Below are 18,543 nucleotides of genomic sequence, written 5' to 3'. Positions count from 1 at the left end.
TCTGTTAAAATAAGAATGGTAGGAGTAGCTCATAAATGTGGGCCACTTCTGCGATTACACAAAAATGCTTGAGCTTTAGATAAAGACTCATAATCTTTTCTGTTGCTCAGAGAACTATGTGAGCTCCTGTTTCCGGATTCTGTTTTGTTCGATAGAGTTATTTAATAACTAGTTTCTAGTTAGGTATTTAATAAAGTCTCCGACCTGTTGACATTTATGATGTGCATGCAAACTACTAGGCTAATCGAAACTCTTGACATTGCTGCAAGTGGTTTGTGACAAATGCATTACATTTCATAGAAGCAGTTACCTGCTCTTGCCTTCGGTCCAGAGGATTTTTGAATACTGCTCGGGGAATGTCTTGCCAAACAAGACTTTCATTCAACAGTAACGATGAAAACAAACAAACCTAAATAATGCAAACATCTTGCGGGGACCTCGCTGTTCTAAGGCAGGGCTTAGTCATCCAGCACAAAGCCTGATTGTGCTCCTCGAAGGCTGCAGTCCTGATTTACATTTTTCCCCAAGCGCTTGATAAACCTGACAGCAGGGAGGTCCTAGTAGTCGAGCGGTAGGGACACTTTAAAGCGTGATCCGTGATCCAAACGCCTCACTGATTCTGAGATGGGAGAGAGGAGAGGATCCAAAAAGGAACAGCCCGCGGATCAAAGCATGTTTCTGGTATGCACACGACTTCCTCCCAACTGGAAGGTTTTTACATTAGTCTCGGGGAGACGAGACCAATTTACTTGGAGTCTCTGTTGGAAGTTTGTTTTTAACTCACTCTCCTTCTCTTTCCAGGTGGAGCACCAGTATTCCCACAAGTTCACGGTAGTGGTGTTACGTGCCACCAAAGTGACAAAGGGCGCCTTCGGTGACCTGCGTAAGTGCCTTCGTCTACTTTTCTGTTGCAGAGTTGCTTGAGTTCCTCGATCAGCCAGGGCTGTCTCTTTAAATGTGTTATCTTCTCCTCTGATGCCCTGATAGCTGTTGGAATATCATTTTACCTTCACTTTAGTTCCGAGGACTTGGAGTCAGACAGAATGACTGTCTGATGACATACAGATCTTTGGAATTCAAAGAAATTCTGTTTAACTCTATTTGGAAAGAGAGCTAAATTGACTTTGAACAAGCCGCCTCTGGGAGGTATTGTGGCTATAGGATAAAAATTTTAAAAAATGCAGTTTCTCTAGTTTTGTGCCTTTGACTGTGTTTAGTACGCGTGGAAATAGTTTCAGAAATTGGTGTAGGACAGTTGAAAATGATGTGAGCGAGATCCTGGGAATAATGTTGAATTCGCTTGTTGGCAGTGTCCTTCTCCATGTTCTGAAAAGCCATTTTCCAGGCTAATCTGACTACTGGAATGGCTGGGGGTCTTTGAGGTGGGAATGCAAAGAAAGATGGGTAACTATGACGATGATGGATTTGGTGAAACATGGGAAAGGCAACTACCCCGCAGAACAGGTTTTGGAGAAAGGAGGGAGAATTCAATTTGTCAGGCTGGGGAACAGGGAAGGCTTCTCTGGCGGGATGTCATTTAAACTGGGGCTTGAAGGACGAGCATGTGGATGGCGAGAACAGGACGAAGCCCCGGGGGACCACAGCATGTTCAAGGCGGGAGAGGAGCAGCGCGCGTGTAAGGAATGCGGGCAGATATGGAGGACACGTACTAATATGACGAAGATTGAGATTTTATCAGAGACTCAGTGGGAAGACTCTGCTGGCATTTGAGTCATGAATCACATGATTGGATCTTCATTTAAATAAATGTTTGTTCTGTGCCTAGTCTGTTAAATGTATTGGAGGTGAAGGTGGAATGTACTTTTGACGTTGAAGACTAGGAGGGACTTGAGCTTGTTGTAATCACGATGAAAATGGGCCAATAGAGAGAAGTTAAATACTAAGAAAAGCAGAATGCTAGCTCTGTGCTCGAGACTTGGGTGAATGAGGAAGGCTGTCTGGGAAGTCACTAAAAGTGAGAGAAGGAAAGAGGTAAACAGGCGGTGATGAGTTTGGGTGCTCAACCACTGAGCCACACTGGCCAGGCTGGATCTGCTTTCTTAACTACTTCCCCATAGGCTGCAGGCACCTTGGACCTCGGTGACAGTAAAACTGCAGTTGATAATAAAGTTTTCTCTGTGAGCATATGGAATGAAACACTCGTCCTTGGTCTCAGACCTCATTTTATAACCAAATGAAACAGCTGGCACGCTGTGCTGACTTCCTCACTGAGTTTCTGCTCCTTTTAAATGGTGTTGGGGAAAATATACATCACTCTGATAATGGAGGGTAGTCTCAGAACTGGATAGAGGCATGTTTCATTCCCTACGATGAAACCAGAAAATGAATACCAGAGTGGTGTTTGTTTTTAATATATGTTTATTGATTGCAGAGAGGAAGAGAGAGGGCGAGAGAGATAGAAACATCAATGATGAGAGAGAATCACTGATTGGCTGCCTCCTACACACCTCCTACCAGGGATCGAGCCCGCAGCCCCGGCATATGCCCTGACTGGGAATGGAACCATGACCGCCTGGTTCATAGGTCAATGCTCAGCCACTGAGCCACACTGGCCGGGCCCATAGTGTTTTTGAAATGACAAAATGCATACCTTGATAGGTACATTTCATAGCCTAATTATACATATGTGCTGAGGATTCTTGTCTGATCTCATTGGACACTAACCTCTTTCTCCTTACAAAATTCTCATCATAAACATTAGGGCTTCTAGGCTTCTAAGGATAGTTGTAGGATTGCAGAGGGGTCTACTTTCCTTAGGTATTCAGGAGACAATAGATCTTAATGCCATCATTTAAATGATAAAAAATAAATACACTTGGCAGAACTGTGAACTCATTGTATTTAAACCAATTTTTATGAGATCCTATTGTTTAATGTCTTAAGGGACTGTTAAGATTTTCTTGAGAACAAACCTTTAGCTTCTGTTTTTCATATCTGTATCTGTGCGCAAATGATGTTCTATTTCAGATAAACTCATAGCAAGATCTGTATCAAGTTCCTAATTTTTAAACGTCTGGGTCATTTGCAAGTCTGAGGCTGACCTAATCTCCCCCAACAGTGGCTCTCCAACATTAAGGTCTACGTGAATCACCAGGGCATCTTGTTCAGAATGCACATTCTGACTCAGTGGGTCTGGGGAGTAGATTCTAACATCCAAATGATGCAGACACTACAGATACGTGGGCCACATTTTGGGAGATAGGATCTAGGCAATTTCTTCTATTCTGTGTTTGCTTAGACTGAGTCTAGACAGCTTATGAGCAGAGAAGACTTTAAATATTTTAAAATGGAACACAGATTCTAAGGTTTTTGTTTTTTGCTGAATTCACTTTATAAAAGGAAACCATAAATGACTTAATACTTAATACTTTTTATTTTAAAAACTCTTATAGAGGATTACTGACCTGACTTGATACATTATCATTGAGAAGAATAATAGAAATATAATCATGATTTTAGCAGATCACAAGCAATAAAAAAAGTAGGGAATATCTTTTCATTGCCTCAAAGGTCACAATGTATATTTCAAGTTAAATGACCAAATGTATAGACTGTATATAAATGCATTATTTCCCTCATGCAACGAAGATATCCTACATACTTATTTTAGTATGACTTAATTCTCCCTCTTCCTCATTTGTGGTTTGGTGATATTTGAGACATAACTTAAACCCAGGCAGGGTAAATCCAGGTGCTGGTTTTCATTGAGCTATGGCATTGGGAAATATTCGTTTCCTCTCCTCTGCAAGGGGCTTTGATTGAGATGTGACACACCTGTGCTGTACCGTGTGTTGACAGCATAGAGTTTACATAAATGCTTATTATTGAAAACGGGGCTGTTCTCCAAAACGGAAGTTTAAATTCTCACCTTGCACCTATTGTCAGAGGGTATAAGTACAAAAACTGGGTGATTCAAACAGAATGGGAGATTTAAAAATGCTGTGCAGATTCTTGAAGAACCTTGGGGTTATACCATCTTGTGGTATTGAGCCAAGAAGAAACACACTGGGGCTTCACTTGTTTTTCAGCGACGTGTGGTCTAGGATGAATTCACAACAGTACTGGCATGGGACTGGTAAGGCAAGGGATGAATATGGGGCATCTGTAAGGTGACTAGAAGTAAACATGGAAGTCCCTTTGCAAATTGATTTTTACTACATATTCATATATAAACTAGCTATCAAGCACTAAATATTGGCATGTATTCAATTTCTTTTGTTGCTTTTTCTGTCTCTGCAGTCCTATGGAGCAATTACTCTGAGTTAACACATCACAGTGCAGTGAAATGGATAGTTTCCACGTTACTCAGGTCCATGAAATCTCACTCACGTGGTTATTCTAAATCTCATTAATTTGGACTCTGAGTCCCCGCTCACTAAAATAGGTGGGAGAGTGTGGGTGATCTCCCCTCTCCAAGGTCTCACAGGTGTTCTAGGTACGTAGAGTTGCCTGTAAATTAGGAGGAGGGCCTGTTGTAAGGCTTGGTGGCTACCATCATTGGCATCAGACCTTCGGGTAAATGTTCCCATGGGTTCTGGATTCCACTTTTGGCATTTCCACTGAAATGCCTCTCAGAGTAGTCTTCTGAGTGATCATACACCACACCAGAGAGACCTTACCACTGTGTTCAAGGTAACAGTGCGTCCAGTCCAGCCTTTATGGCCATCCTGTAGTTACCAGTCCATGCCCAATGCACAAGGATCATGGTTTTCCAACACTTGTAACACCTTAAGAAAAGCCAAACCCACATACGTTTTAGGAAAGGTAGCCCACTTTCCTCCATTCTTGCCTCTCCAATGCAATAGCCTCAATCTTTTCACCTCTGGGACCACCCAGAATAATAAACCTCTTGACAAGAAATAACTATCAACACAAATTGTTAATAATTCCCTGGAAAGAAGCTTAGAACTCAACCTTCCCATTTGTCAATATTGGGCAAGAGGCAGGGTGTTGGATATGTATGAAGAGAAATATCATCTACTTAATCATTTGAGAATCTTCAGCAGCAGCAAGAGCAATGTAGAAATTAGTATGAAAATGTTATCCCCTCGAAGAGCCATCCTTGAATTCCACAGTGATCAGAATCTCCGGGGAAGAAGCAGAGTGTATGAAAAATGTTTTCTAGAGCCAAATACTCCTCAGTAGTTCCATGTCCTTGGGCGAGTTTTCTCTCTGTCTTTCTCTCATCTAAGAGATATTGTGAGACTTCGATGAGTTGACATATGTGAAGCACTTACATGCCTGGTGCATAATAAGTGCTCAATAAATATTACCTCTTATTGTTAAAATATTTCATATATCAACATAAGACATTTATTTCTTAAATATAACCTTAATATGAGCCAAAGAATATTCTTTATGTGCACAGGGATAATTTTTAGTTTTTCACCTTCCAGACAAGAAATATCCATCATGAATTTCCATGTTGAGCTAATTAATAGATTCTTCTTTTTTCAGCTTGAGAGAAACAAATGGTGACATGATACTTCCATTGTCTAATCTGATACTCCTGGGCACAGTTTACCTCTGGCCTGCCTTGACAGCTGTCCAGACTTCTGTTTGGCACCTGTCAGATGGCAGTCTAATCATACACATGTAAGATTTGAACATGTGTCTCACTTTTTCTTATTTATTTATTTATTTATTTATTTATCTACACTAATAAAAGAGAAAAATGGTAATTGGCGTACGGCGCTACCCTTTTCATTGGCTAATCAGGGCTATATGCAAATTAACTGCCAACTAAGATGGCAGTTAACTGCCAACAAAGATGGTGGCTAATTTGCATACGTAGGCACAATGCAGGGAGGCGAAAGGGAAAGCAGGAAGAAGCCCCCTGCCACGGACAGTGATCGGAAACCCAGGGGGGAGCTAAGAACTGGGGGGCAGGGCAAAGGCAGCTCTGGGGCCGCCTTTGCCCTGCCCCCCAGCCATGATCGGAGAATCAGGCGCCTTTGCCGCCCTGGCCAGTGTTAGCAGGAAGTAGGGGTGGAGCCAGCGATGGGAGCTGGGCATGGTCGAAGCTGGCAGTCCCGGGAGCTAGGGGTCCCTTGCCTGTGCCTAAAGCGGAGCCCACGATTGCGGGGCCGCTGCAGCTGCGGGTCCCCGCTGCCCGAGCCAGACGCCTCAGCCAGAGGCGTTAGGCCTGGGCAGGAGCGGAGCCTGCAACCGCGGGGAGCTGGGGGTCCCCTGCCCAGGCCTAACACCTCTGCCGGAGGCCTCAGGCCTGGGCAAGGGGCCGATCCAGTGATTGGTAATCGGAGGGTGATGAGGGTCAACTCCTCTGGCTGAGGCATCAGGCCTGGGTGGAGGGCAGAGCCGGGGATTGGAGGGATATGATGGTCCCCTTGCCCAGGCCTGAAGCCTGGGTCAGAGGCGTCAGGCTTGGGCGGGGGGTGGAGCAAGCGATCAGAGGGAGATGGGGGTCCCCTGCCCAGGCATGATTCCTTGGCCAGAGGCCTCAGGCCTGGGCGGGGGTCAGAGCCAGTGATCGGGGGGGAGATGGGGGTCCCCTGTCCAGGCCTGACACCTCTGTCAGAGGCGTCAGGCCTGGGCAAGGGGCCGATCCTGAGATTGGAGGGTGATGGGGGTCAACGCCTGAGGGCTCCCAGTATGTGAGAGGGGGAAGGCTGGGCTGAGGGACACTCCCCCCCACCCCACACACACACCCAGTGCACGAATTTCGTGCACTGGGCCCCTAGTTTATTTATAATCACATATGAGCATTTATTCCAAGAATGCCTGCAGTATTGGGGAGCAGCAAGTCATCCATGAAAATATGCTCTGCACACCCATAAGCCAGCTGCTTATATGGGGTAGAAGGATAAAGATTACATGGGGAAGTAGGCAAAAGGAATAAGAATGGGTATTTTAGGCATGGGGAAGTAGGCACAAGAAATAAAAATGGGTAGAATGGTTACAGATTACAGGCAGTCCTGGGCAGGGTGGCGCCTCTGGGAACTCCATTGTTTCTTTTGGCAGCAAGGTTATTAATCTTTCCATGATGATAGGCAATTCTTGGATGAGAATGGACTGCATTACATGGTTAACTCCCAAGTCCCCTTAGCGCCCAGGTGCCTGCGCATACAACTCCCAGCCAGATCAGAATATGCTTTCTTTCATCGGAATGAAACAATATAGTTAACAGAGTATGATCTTACTCACTTTTTAGAAAATAGACCCTTAGCCTGAGTCTGGCAAAATAATAAGATCTCAGAGAACTTTGGATAAATAAAAGTATATGTAATTATATCTTTTTTCTTGGATAGTGCTTCCTTCTTCTTCTATTTTTTTTTTTTTTTTTTTTGGCCTTACTAGAGTGAGAATTTAAAAAAATTATTTTGTACTTCATTTCTTGGAGTACAAATACCTTTGGTTATGTCTACCCATAGCTTTCTAGAATTTTCCTGGGTTTCAATGGACAGAAACTTTGTGACATTTTTGAATTAATCTAAGTAATCTCTTTTGGATTAATTATGGTTTGTCAAATGATTTTTAATAAATGGCACTGCTATTGGCCTCGAGCCACCTGCCACCCTTAAGTATACCTTTTCTGGATCAGATATTTTCCTAGCATTAGCCCTCAGGTTCTGATGGAACATGAGTTTTGGTTTACTAACATTTTTGGAATATTTTGAGTACCCACCCCAGATTTTTAAAAATTCTAAGTATAACGAAATAATTTTCCACTGGGCTTTTTATAAAAGATAATTTTAAAATGAGTAAAGTGTTCCAGAACACACATCTATCTCTCATCTCATATCTTGTACTTATTTTCTATGTAGTAGGGAAATAAAATGTGTTAAGAAGGCACAACTGTTCCTCACTGATGTAGAATGTTATATAGTTTGTTAAGTTGTAAAACAGTTTTATGAGTACAGTTAGTCCTTTTCTTCTCTATTTAAATTTTATTAGATTTTGTGATTTGCTTTGCATGTGTGTATTTGTATTCTTTTGGTCTGGCGAATACAGTGAATAATACTGTCCTGTGATATTTTGATAATATCAATTGATCACTGGGTGGATTTTCATCACATTTATTCAATAAATAAACAGAGCTATATTCCAGTTGTATATTTGGTAGCAATGCCTTGTTGAGATAATAAAAGCAGGTTCCTGTCAAAACAAAGAGAACATCACCACACTAATAGGGACACGAGTCACCTGTTCTCTCTCTCTCTCTCTCTCTCTCTCTCTCTCTCTCTCTCTCTCTCTCTCTCTTTTCCAAGACCGATCAGTGATGGATCCTACCCATTTAAATCATTACATTTATGTTTTATACTTGAGCTTCTTCATCTTAAAATACTTTTTATATTTTTCACATATATACTTTCACATGTTAATGTTCTATCAAGTGAAGGAAAGCCTTGATTTAAAGCTGAGTGATATGCAGCCACTTTTCATATGCTAAGTAAATTCTCTTTGCCAAAAATCACATACTACTTCTATATTGAAAAGGTGAGATTAATATCTAATGATATTAAATTTAAAAATAGGTTAATTTTTTTAAGAAAGGGACACATCTGCTGTTCTAAAAACGTAAGCATTTATGTGAAAACTATATGCTATTTTAGTATACTTTAACACTTTATTAAAAATAAAAATTGTGTGGTATCATGATTGAAATAATTAATTTAATTTGCCCACTGAGCTTGAGTCAGAGGGTTGTTGTAAATTTTACTGACTCCTTAGAAGCACTTTTCGATTCTCACTCCTCAGTTAATATGTTTTTTATGAAATATTTTAGATAAAATTCTAGGCAAAATGATTTGAAATTGTGTACAGGGGTAACACAAATCTCCAGATGCAAAATGAAATAATGATTTTGAAATTTGGAAGTGTTAGAGAAATATAACACAGTGCTTATTCCAGCAAGGCTCTGTTATTAATATCTCATCAATAAATGCTGAGCATCTGCTAAGCACTTAATGTTCATTCTCTGCCTTAAAGAATTGCAACAGACACAAACAAAGTACTTATGGCAAATAACTTTATTTAGTGCCTATTTCATACCAAAGGGAAGTGTCTCTAATGGTTAGAGCAAGGACTCTGAAACTGGCTTGCTTGGGTTCAACTCTCCCATTATTTATTAAGCACATGAATTTGGGCAAGTTAGGTCTTAATTTCTTCCACTGTTAAGTGGGGGTAATAATTATACCTTCCTCATAGGTTTTGTTTTAGGAGGATGAAGTGAGACTATGGAGTGCTTAGAAAAGTACTTGGCACCTAGTGTATGCAATATGTCTGTTAAATAAATAAACAAAATGCTAAGCAGAGTTCTTAGGACTTTATATTATACTTCATTTATTCACGTCAGTAACACAATGAGATACGTGCTATTGTTAAATTTTACAGATATAGAAATTTATTTAAAGACACTAAGTAAAAAATCCAAATCACACAGCTATTATGTTTTAGGGCTACAACTGACGCGTGGCTCACCCTCACGTCTAATTGTATAGCAACTTTGCCTTTGAGCTACTGATGGTCTAGTTGGGAAGATGAAATGGGTGAAAATAAATTTTTGGAAAACCACCCGAAGAGAGTATATACTCAGAAATCGTGCATTTAGATTATACAGTGTCACTGATTTTTAAATTGTTGGCAATAAGCTTCTAAGAAGACTTTGCCACTTGAATAGATATTAAGAGTTTTATAACTTAGAGTTTTCATATGTGGAAGCATGTGGGACATTTCAATTTGGGGAAAAATCATAAGAAAAGGTTGTAAAAATGGGATTGACTTAGTATGTCTAATACACATTACTTAGGGAACTTTGCTATTTCATAATGGTTTATGCTAGTGGATAAATGTCGGATAGTGAGGATGGCGCCTTGCTTTAGTGCAGTGGTTCTAAACTGTGGGTCGATTTTATCTCCCAGGGCACATTCAGCAATATCTGGAGATATTTTTAGTTGTCATAATTGGGGGACCCTACTGGCATCTAATGGGGAGAAGCCAAAGACAGGACCCCAGAGCCAAAAATGATTCAGCCCAAAATGTCAGTAATGCCAAGCTTGAGAACTCAAGGTTTTAATGAAAATGAAGTTACTTTTGCATAGAGTGTAATGCACATATATAGTTAAATCCATATATGTAAAATTAATAATATAAACATGTTTTATAATATTAAATAAGCACTTCTGGAGAATTACTTCTCCAACCTAACCAGATTCCAAGAAACATCCTTGAATTATAAACATTTAAAACATTCCAGGCATAGATACTGATATGAAAGGTATTTTCATTTTTTCCCAAAAAGGTATCATTGAGATTTGAATAAAAGGGCAGGACAGGCAAAAACAAAAAATTCAGTTCTGTTTTAGATCTACATTTTCCTTTCTTTGTGTTGTTTTGAATATATCTTTCTCTGTTTTTTCATGAATATCAGCATTTTTTACAATACACTGTAATTTTTACTGTATGCCAGGTGGTAGCCCACTTCATTAATGTACTAAGTCAATGCATTAAGTCAATTGAGAGTACTAGATGATATTGGTCTTTTCCCCTAACATCCATTTGGCTGGTGGTACATTCTGGTAGTTTCATGTCCCTTTACCAAAGGAGACATGTGACCTGAGATAACAATAATCTAGATTTGAGGCTGTGAGAAAGAGGAAAACTAAAAAAAAGAGTTCAAATTGGAGATGCTGCTTGGTAGAACAATTTCACAACAGTGTTGATAAAACTGCTTTGTACTTCAAATGAGAAAGGTATCCTTTGATTATTTGAGTTCCTAGACAATGATGTTGGTGTTGTAAAGGCACTGCTCTTCTCTTTTCAGTATATACAGACTCACTGCCAAAGTTGTGTTTTACTAAACCGCAGTGAATTCTTCACCAAGCCTTCCAGCTGCTGTATGTCCAGCAATTTGCAGGGACTGCCCATCCGCATCTGGAGCCATAACAGTTCTAGGTGTTGTTTTTTTTTTAATCTTTATTGTTGAAAGTATTACATACATTGCTCCCCCCTACTCCTCCCCCATTGACCTCTTTAGCCCATACCCACCCCTCACCCCAGGCCTTCACCATCCTATTGTCTATGTCCATGGGTCACCTGTATACGCGTACAAGTTCTTTGGTTGATCTCTTCCCACCCACCCAACCTCCCCTGAGGTTTGATGTCTGTTCCAGGCCTCTGTGTCTCTGGGTCTTACACAGCTGTAAAAAAGAAAGAACTCTTACCATTTGCAACAGTGTGGATGGACATGGAGACTGTTATGCTAAGTGAAATAAGCCAGTCAGAGAAAGACAAGTGTCACATGATCTCACTCATATGTGGAGTCTAATGAACAAAATAAACTGATGAACTCTGATCCAGAGACATAGAAGCATGGAACAGTTCTGGAGGGAGCAGAGTCTGCCATCTATAAACAAGTACCTCAGCACTCTACCCTATTCCTTAGCGTTATGAAGGGAGGCAAACTGGGACTCGAGGATTTTAAAAGTGCACTTATTATTTGAAAATAAAGCTTAAATACAAGGCACTTTGAAGAAATGACTGGCATAGATATATATTAGAAGAAAAATAAATGGAGTGGGACAAAGAGCCTGGAAGGTGGGGGCATATTGTCTAAGAGTAAAAAGAAGTTAGAGAGGGGTGACTGTTGTGCCTACGATAAAGGTCACCTCTTCTACAGTATTGCTTGAGGCTAGCCCGTCATCCATTATTTCAAAAATATTTATTATGTTTCACACCAATCAGAAAGGATATATGCACCCCTTTGTTCATAGCAGCACAATTCACCATAGCTAAGATCTGGAAACAGCCTAAGTGCCCATCAGTAGATGAATGGATTAGAAAGCTGTGGTACATCTACACGATGGAATACTATGCTGCTCTAAAAAGGAAGGAACTCTTACCATTTGCAACGTCATGGATGGAACTGGAGAGCATTATGCTAAGTGAAATAAGCCAGTCAATGAAGGAAAAATACCACATGATCTCACTCATTCATGGATAATAGAGACCATTATAAACTTTTGAACAATAATAGATACAGAGGCAGAGCTGCCTCAAACAGATTGTCAAACTGCAGCGGGAAGGCCGGGGAGGGTTGGGGGGCAGGAGGTAGGGGGGTAAGAGATCAACTAAAGGACTTGTATGCATGCATATAAGCATAACCAATGGACATAAGACACTGGGGGATAGGGGAGGCTAGGGGACTGTCTAGGGCGGGGGCATAAAATGGACACATATGTAATACCCTTTGTAATACTTTAAGCAATAAATAAAAAAAATATATATTTGTTGCCAAAAAAAAAATATTTATTATGTTTCAGACTTTGTGCTAGACTCTTAGACAGAGTAGTGAATAGGAAAGGTCTGGTTCCTGCCATCATGGAGTTTACAGTATAATAGAGGCAGAAATAAGTAAGAGTTTTTAGTGTTGGTATAGATCAGTGATGGCAAACCTTTTCAGCTCGGCGTGTCAGCATTTTGAAAAACCCTAACTTAACTCTGGTGCCGTGTCACATATAGAAATTTTTTGATATTTGCAACCATAGTAAAACAAAGACTTATATTTTTGATATTTATTTTATATATTTAAATGCCATTTAACAAAGAAAAATCAACCAAAAAAATGAGTTCACGTGTCACCTCTGACACGCGTGTCATAGGTTTGCCATCACTGGTATAGATGAAGGGGCAGGAATTTGGCTTCAAAAAGACGAAGTTAACGACCTTACTCAACTTGCTAAGTGCCTCTGAGTCTCAGTTTCAGCAATCTGAGGCTTTCAGTGCAATTATTTTCATTTTATACAGATGGATATAGATGAGGCCTCTAGGGAATATAGTTTACAGTGGGCGGTTTTACCTGATAGGAAAACAGAACAACTAGTTGACTAGGGGTGTGTGAACTAGATAAGAAAAACAGAGAGAGAACATTTCATTCCACTCATCCTTTAAGTGTACAGTCTGTGGATCCTTATCTTGGATATTCTGAGGGCAAGGACATGTTGAATAATGTTTAGTTATCAGCTAAAACGGCAGAAGAAAACATAGATATGCTCAAGTAAAAGAGAAGCAATGTTCCCTTAGGCAGAACAAAGGCTTCTGCCCTCAAGATGACTGTGTGAAATGTTTGGAATGTGTGAATTTTGGAGACGCTGCTTGGCCTACATGTTGACTTGGAGAGTGGCATTCAAGTGCATGGTGCAGGAGGATCACTGACTGCAGGCGACCCGGGGTCTGGTGGTGGGAGCCATTCCAGGGCTTTCTCACCATGGTTAAGCCTGCCTTCAGAGGCAGTGAAGGTCAAAAGTGTGTTTCACAAAGACAGTGGTGGTGGCATATTGGAAAGTGGCTCCACTGTGAGAAAATGAGCAACTATGAGATTATATGAATGGTCCAGGTGAGGAGTGGTGCTTAGTTGAAACGAGCCAGTGATAATTCAAGAGGAACTGAGGAGCCAGAGGTGAAATAGGCACAAGTGTTAGAAGTGAAGTAAGTACAACTTGGAGACAGATTGAACTTAGGAGCCATGAGGAAAAGAGGACAACGCTCATGTTTCTAGCTATGGCAACTAGAAATGATGGTGCCATTAAATAAAATAGGGAAATTGGGGAAAAGTACAATGTTTTACTTTTAGTATTTTGGGTTGGTATTTTGCTTTGGTTTTCTTTTGTTATACATTTAAGGAAAGGAGGATGGGGAAAATACATTCCTGTGAGGTATTTTCAAGGTACTTACTAGGTATTCGAGGTATTTTTAAGGCTTTCAAGAGCAGATTGAAGATCTCAGAGTAGAGGTGGGGCTCACAGAAGTGGCTTAGAGAGACTATTTTATACGCAAGTCAGAGCCAATTTTGGATTTTCTTTAAAGATTCAGAATGGTTATAAAACATGGAGCCTCTTTCAAATGCATTACTCAGCATGAGATTATATATGGACCTGTAATTAGGAATCTTGTGTTTCTTGTGTTTGTGCCACCTCCTCCTTGCAGCCTTGAGGAAATGAAGGAGTGCATGGTGGCTGTCATTTAAACCTAAAGATGATGGCTTTTGAAGGATCTGAGATTAATTAAATTACAGGATTGTTGCTGCCATGGGACCTTATTTGAAGCAAAGGGTTTAAGTTGCTACTGGGGGTGTATGTGTGTGTGCATATCCAGTTTCTTCAGACTATCTACATAAATGTGATAATTCCTCTTCAAATTGTTTTATTTTTCTTTTTTCTAATATATTTTGTTGATTTTTTTTACAGAGGGGAAGGGAGAGGGGTAGAGAGTTTGAAACATTGATGAGAGAGAAACATCAATCAGCTGCCTCCTGCATCCCCCCCCCCCCCTCCCCGCTGGGGATGTGCCCTCAACCAAGGTACATGCCCTTAACCGGAATCGAACCTGGGACCCTTCAGTCCGCAGGCCCACACTCTCTCCACTGAGCCAAACCGGTTAGGGCTTCAAATTGTTTTTGACTATATGAACATTACATTTTTTAAAAGAGGTTCGCCCCCTTTTTCTAATAGAGACCTGTAACAGATAAGAAGAGAAAGTCCACAATTTAGTGTAAATTGAAAGAGGGAGGGAGTTACAATGATAAAAGACAAAAGATAAAAGATACAACGAGGAAACATCTAGACTCTAGATTCTAGAGAATCAGGGATTCACAAAATATGATATTTTGGGCACAAAAGGAGAGAATTGCCAAGGTGTTGCATATATGCCAAATAAAGTTGAAAATTGAGAAAAAGCTCATTGAATGGTCATCAGACTAAAATAACTGATAGCAAGAAATATTCAAAGTGATGGAAAGCAAGAACCTACAACCAAGATTACTTTACCCAGCAAAGCTATCATTCAGAATTGAAGGTCAGATAAAGAGCTTCACAGATAAGAAAAAGCTAAAGGAGTTCATCACCACAAAACCAGTATTATATGAAATGCTGAAAGATATTCTTTAAGAAGAAGAAGAAGAAAAAGGTAAAGATAAAAATTATGAACAACAAATACATATCTATCAACAAGTGAATCTAAAAATCAAGTGAATAAAAAATCTGATGAACAGAATAAACTGGTGAATATAATAGAATCAGGGGCATAGAAAGGGAGTGGACTCACAATTCTCAGGGGGAAAGGAATGTGGGGTGTGCAGGAAGAGACTGGACAAAAATCGTGCACCTATGGATGAGGACAGTGGGGGGAGGGGTGTTAAGAGCAGAGGTTGGGGTGGGAACCGGGTGGAGGGGAGCTATGGGGGGGAAAAGAGGAACAACTGTAATAATCTGAACAATAAAGATTTAACTTTAAAAAAATCAATAAAAACATTAAAAAAATAAAAATAAAATAATTGATAGCAGAGCACTCATTTCCGCAAAGAGCAATTTAGAAAACATAGGTTAAATTAATCTAAAAGTGTCCAAAGGATTGAAAGTTGCTGAATGAACTGGGATTTGAGGGACCAAGATCTCAGGGAGAGAAGTCACTGAAGTAGTATTCTGCACGCCATTTCCCCTCTGACCACTGCTGAGTCTAGCTAGGGTTGGGGGTGATAGGGATGTAGGAAGTAGCCAAGCACTGAAGAGGCAGAGAAAACCAGGGCTTTGGCAATTTCAAAAGGACTTGGGGACAAAAAAGCTGGGTTTCAGGACCAAATCAGTTAAGATTTGTTGGGCAAGATCCCCTAGATCAGCCGTTCTCAACCTGTGGGTTGCGACCCCTTTGGCGGTCAAACGACCCTTTCACAGGGGTCGCCTAAGACCATCCTGCATATCAGATATTTACATTATGATTCATAACAGTAGCAACATTATAGTTATGAAGTAGCAACGAAAATAATTTTATGGTTGGGTCACAACATGAGGAACTGTATTTAAAGGGCCAGAAGGTTGAGAACCACTGCCCTAGATAAAGGGAAGCATAGAGAATCCTGGGAGTCAGTGCCTTCATTATGTGCATTGGCCAAATTCTTTTTTCTGAATATATTTTTTTATTAATTTCAGAGAGGAAGGGGAGGGAGAGAGAGGTAGAAGCATCAATGGTGAGAATCACATTGATCAGCTGCCTCCTGTACACCCCCTACTGGGGATCGAGCCCACAACCTGGGCATATGCCCTGACCAGGAACTGAACCATGACCTCCTGGTTCAAGGGTCAGAGCTCAACCACTGAGCCACAGTGGTAGGGCTGGACTGGATAAACATTTTTTTAAAAAATGTTTTATTGATTTTTCTACAGAGAAGAAGGGAGATAGAGAGTTAGAAACATCGATCAGCTGCCTCCTGCACACCCCCTACTGGGTATGTGCCCGCAACCAAGGTACATGCCCTTGTCCGGAATTGAACCTGGGACCTTTGAGTCTGCAGGCAGATGCTCTATCCACTGAGCCAAACTGGTTAGGGCTAAACATTTTTAAAAATATATATTTTATTGATTTTTTACAGAGAGGAAGGGAGAGGGATAGACAGAAACATCGATGAGAGAGATACATTGATCAGCTGCCTCCTGCATGCCCCCTACTGGGGATGTGCCCACAACCAAGGTACATGCCCTTGACTGGAATCGAACCCGGGACCCTTCAGTCCACAGGCTGATGCTCTATCCACTGAGCCAGACTGGCCAGGGCTGGATAAACATTTTATTGAACATTCATACAATGGAATAGTTTATATCAAAGTAGTGAATATATGTGTCAATATGGATGAATCTCACAGGCTTAATAGTGAGCAAAAGAGCCAGACCCAGGAATATATACTGATTCTATTTATGTAAAGATAAAAAACAGGTAAAAATATTTTATGGCGATAGGTGGCAGGGGAGTGTTCACCCTTCGGCGCGGGGGTTGGGGGTGGGACTTGAGAGAACTTTCTGGAGGGCTGGTAATGATCCATATTTTGGTCTGGGTAGTGATATCATGGGTGAGTTCACTTTATGAAAATTCAACAAGTGCACAGCTACAATCTTCTAACTTTACTAAATGTGTCCTCTCTTAATAAAAACTTTACATTAAAAAAGAACTAAACTGTTTTTGAAATGTATGCATTTATAGTAGGCTTAACCATTTTCCTAGGGTGTTTGCCAACACCTCAGTGAACCTAGTACAGGAAGACTGGCAATCATAAAAACTTTACGTTTTTAAACCTTTAACTTTAGAAGCTTTAAGTTTTCCATGTAATTACCATGATCATGAAATCACAGATATTTCAAAGGAGTGAGTACATTGGAGAATAGTATCAGAGGCATTTCTTTCAACAAATGGCTCTTTAATTTTTGGTCTCACTATGGCATTTCTACTCTGATGGTAAGTGAAGCAGAAAGCTTGACTATCAGCCCATCAACTTGAACAGATTTCCAACTAACACGCCCACATGAACTTTATTCTTGGATTTGTTTTCATGTGGCCACTTGAAAATGTATTTAATGGTTGGAGAGAAAAAGAAGTGAATTACTGGGCTTGCTTAATATAGTCTATGAGCAGAATAACTCCAGGACAGAAGGCCGGTAAGGCTGTTGACTTTTCAATGCTAAATTGTTTCTACTTTTTAGTGGGTGTTATTATGCCATTATTCTTTAGTTGATTCTAATAAAATACTTTAAAATCCAATTTTTAAAAAACTTGTGTGCACGAGAATTACCTGGCTAAGTTGTTAAATAATGAATGCATTTGCAAACCCATGCTGAAGACTGATGGAAGAAACACCGCAGGTGATTCTGTGAAGTTAGTTTAGTGAATTGCATTTTGAGAAACACTGCTTTAAGCTTTCCATTAGAGTACCATAGCTAACAGAATGTGAGGGTTTGAATTTGGGGAAGACTTTTCCTATAGGGATTTTTTGCTGTTTAACACAATAATCATAACAGGTTATGGGTCATCTTTATTTGAAGCAAAGGGTTTAAGTTGCTACTGAGCAAAGTGGATGTGAGAAAGCAGAACTTGGAGTTTAGAAGTTGCCATCAGCTTTTAATCATATAATATATATTTCTCAGGCAAAGCTGACAAATAGACTTGTTATTAATTAGGGTGCTCTTGAGTTAGTGAGGCTTATGAAACGTTTTATAAACCTGGAATTCGGAAGCTACTCCGATGCATATAGTGGAATCATGTGGGATCCACAAAGACCTGTATCCCACACCCCCAACATTTTTGTTCAGCAAGACTTAGATAAAGGACTTTGTCTACAGATTACATCTTTGCTTTACCACCGGTTTGGCTGGAACTAATCAAGGTAAAGCTGAAACCATGACTCAACCCCCAATTACCCAAAGGCATTGATTCACAAAGCCATGAAATAAATAAACCGGAGGGGGGAAAAAAACCAGATCTCTTTATCTACATTTGACTTTTCCTTAATGCATATCTAGGAACTTCTCTAAAGCATTGGGCTAAGTTTTGCTGTCAAAATGGGCTGCTTTCCCTTTTCAAAGCTGTCACATGTTACCATGCCAATGAAGATTACAGATTATACTAGTACAAAGAAAATGAGCTGTAGGATTATGGCAATCCAATTTAAACTAGCCTCTTAAACTTCTTTGCTTCCTGCAATGCCTGCCGCTGCTACCGATGTTTCTCAGAGCACAGATTAGC

At 40.4% G+C, this 18,543-nt stretch overlaps 1 protein-coding gene across 4 annotated transcripts in view; it reads left to right on the top strand.

Moving 5' to 3' along the window:
• PLA2G4A (phospholipase A2 group IVA) overlaps positions 1-18,543 on the top strand; it is a 134,865-nt gene that overhangs the window by 37,065 nt on the left and 79,257 nt on the right. Inside the window, exons 1-2 of one of the 4 annotated variants that reach the window (XM_036343610.1) lie at positions 408-681; positions 802-883. The exons of 1 other annotated variant lie outside the window; for it this stretch is intronic. In XM_036343610.1, coding sequence (XP_036199503.1) covers positions 625-681; positions 802-883 — 139 coding nt within the window. In that variant the 5' untranslated portion in view covers positions 408-624. Of the gene's footprint in view, positions 1-407; positions 682-801; positions 884-18,543 lie in introns of those variants that run through there. 2 more of the 4 variants (XM_036343608.1, XM_036343609.1) reach the window with 2 other exon arrangements.

This window comes from Myotis myotis, unplaced genomic scaffold (assembly GCF_014108235.1).
Source record: "Myotis myotis isolate mMyoMyo1 unplaced genomic scaffold, mMyoMyo1.p scaffold_m19_p_18, whole genome shotgun sequence".
Lineage (NCBI taxonomy): Eukaryota > Metazoa > Chordata > Mammalia > Chiroptera > Vespertilionidae > Myotis > Myotis myotis.
This window is presented reverse-complemented; position numbering and strand designations above follow the sequence as displayed.